At 71.1% G+C, this 308-nt stretch overlaps 1 protein-coding gene across 2 annotated transcripts in view; it reads left to right on the top strand.

The window, feature by feature from the left end:
• The first annotated feature begins 6 nt into the window (after window positions 1-6).
• Window positions 7-308, top strand: part of PRPS1 (phosphoribosyl pyrophosphate synthetase 1) — a 12,496-nt gene continuing 12,194 nt past the window's right edge. For both annotated transcript variants that reach the window (XR_004841206.1, XM_009649079.2), the window contains exon 1: window positions 7-249. Coding sequence is in view for 1 of the 2 variants with exons in the window: in XM_009649079.2 (XP_009647374.1) it covers window positions 128-249 (122 nt within the window). In the remaining variant the exon portion in view is untranslated. The remainder of the gene's footprint in view (window positions 250-308) is intronic.

The following is a 308-nucleotide window of genomic DNA, read 5'->3' as shown; positions in this document are numbered from 1 at the left end:
GGTGGGAGTTGGTGTGGTTCGCGCTCCCCGTGCCGCGTCCCCGCGCAGGAGGCGGGTGGGTCCCCGTGCGGCAGCCGGTTGCGGTGCGAGGCAGAGCGGGGAGGAGGAGAGCACCGCAGCCTCCGTCATGCCCAACATCAAGATCTTCAGCGGGAGCTCGCACCAGGACCTGTCCCAGAAGATCGCCGACCGCCTCGGCCTGGAGCTGGGCAAGGTGGTCACGAAGAAGTTCAGCAACCAGGAGACATGGTGAGGCGGGGGCGGGGCCGCACTACAGCTCCCGGCGGGCCGCGGGGCGCTGGCGCGCT

The sequence above is a fragment of the Egretta garzetta genome, unplaced genomic scaffold (genome assembly GCF_000687185.1).
Source record: "Egretta garzetta isolate BGI_Z169 unplaced genomic scaffold, ASM68718v1 scaffold1021, whole genome shotgun sequence".
Classification (NCBI taxonomy): domain Eukaryota; kingdom Metazoa; phylum Chordata; class Aves; order Pelecaniformes; family Ardeidae; genus Egretta; species Egretta garzetta.
This window is presented reverse-complemented; position numbering and strand designations above follow the sequence as displayed.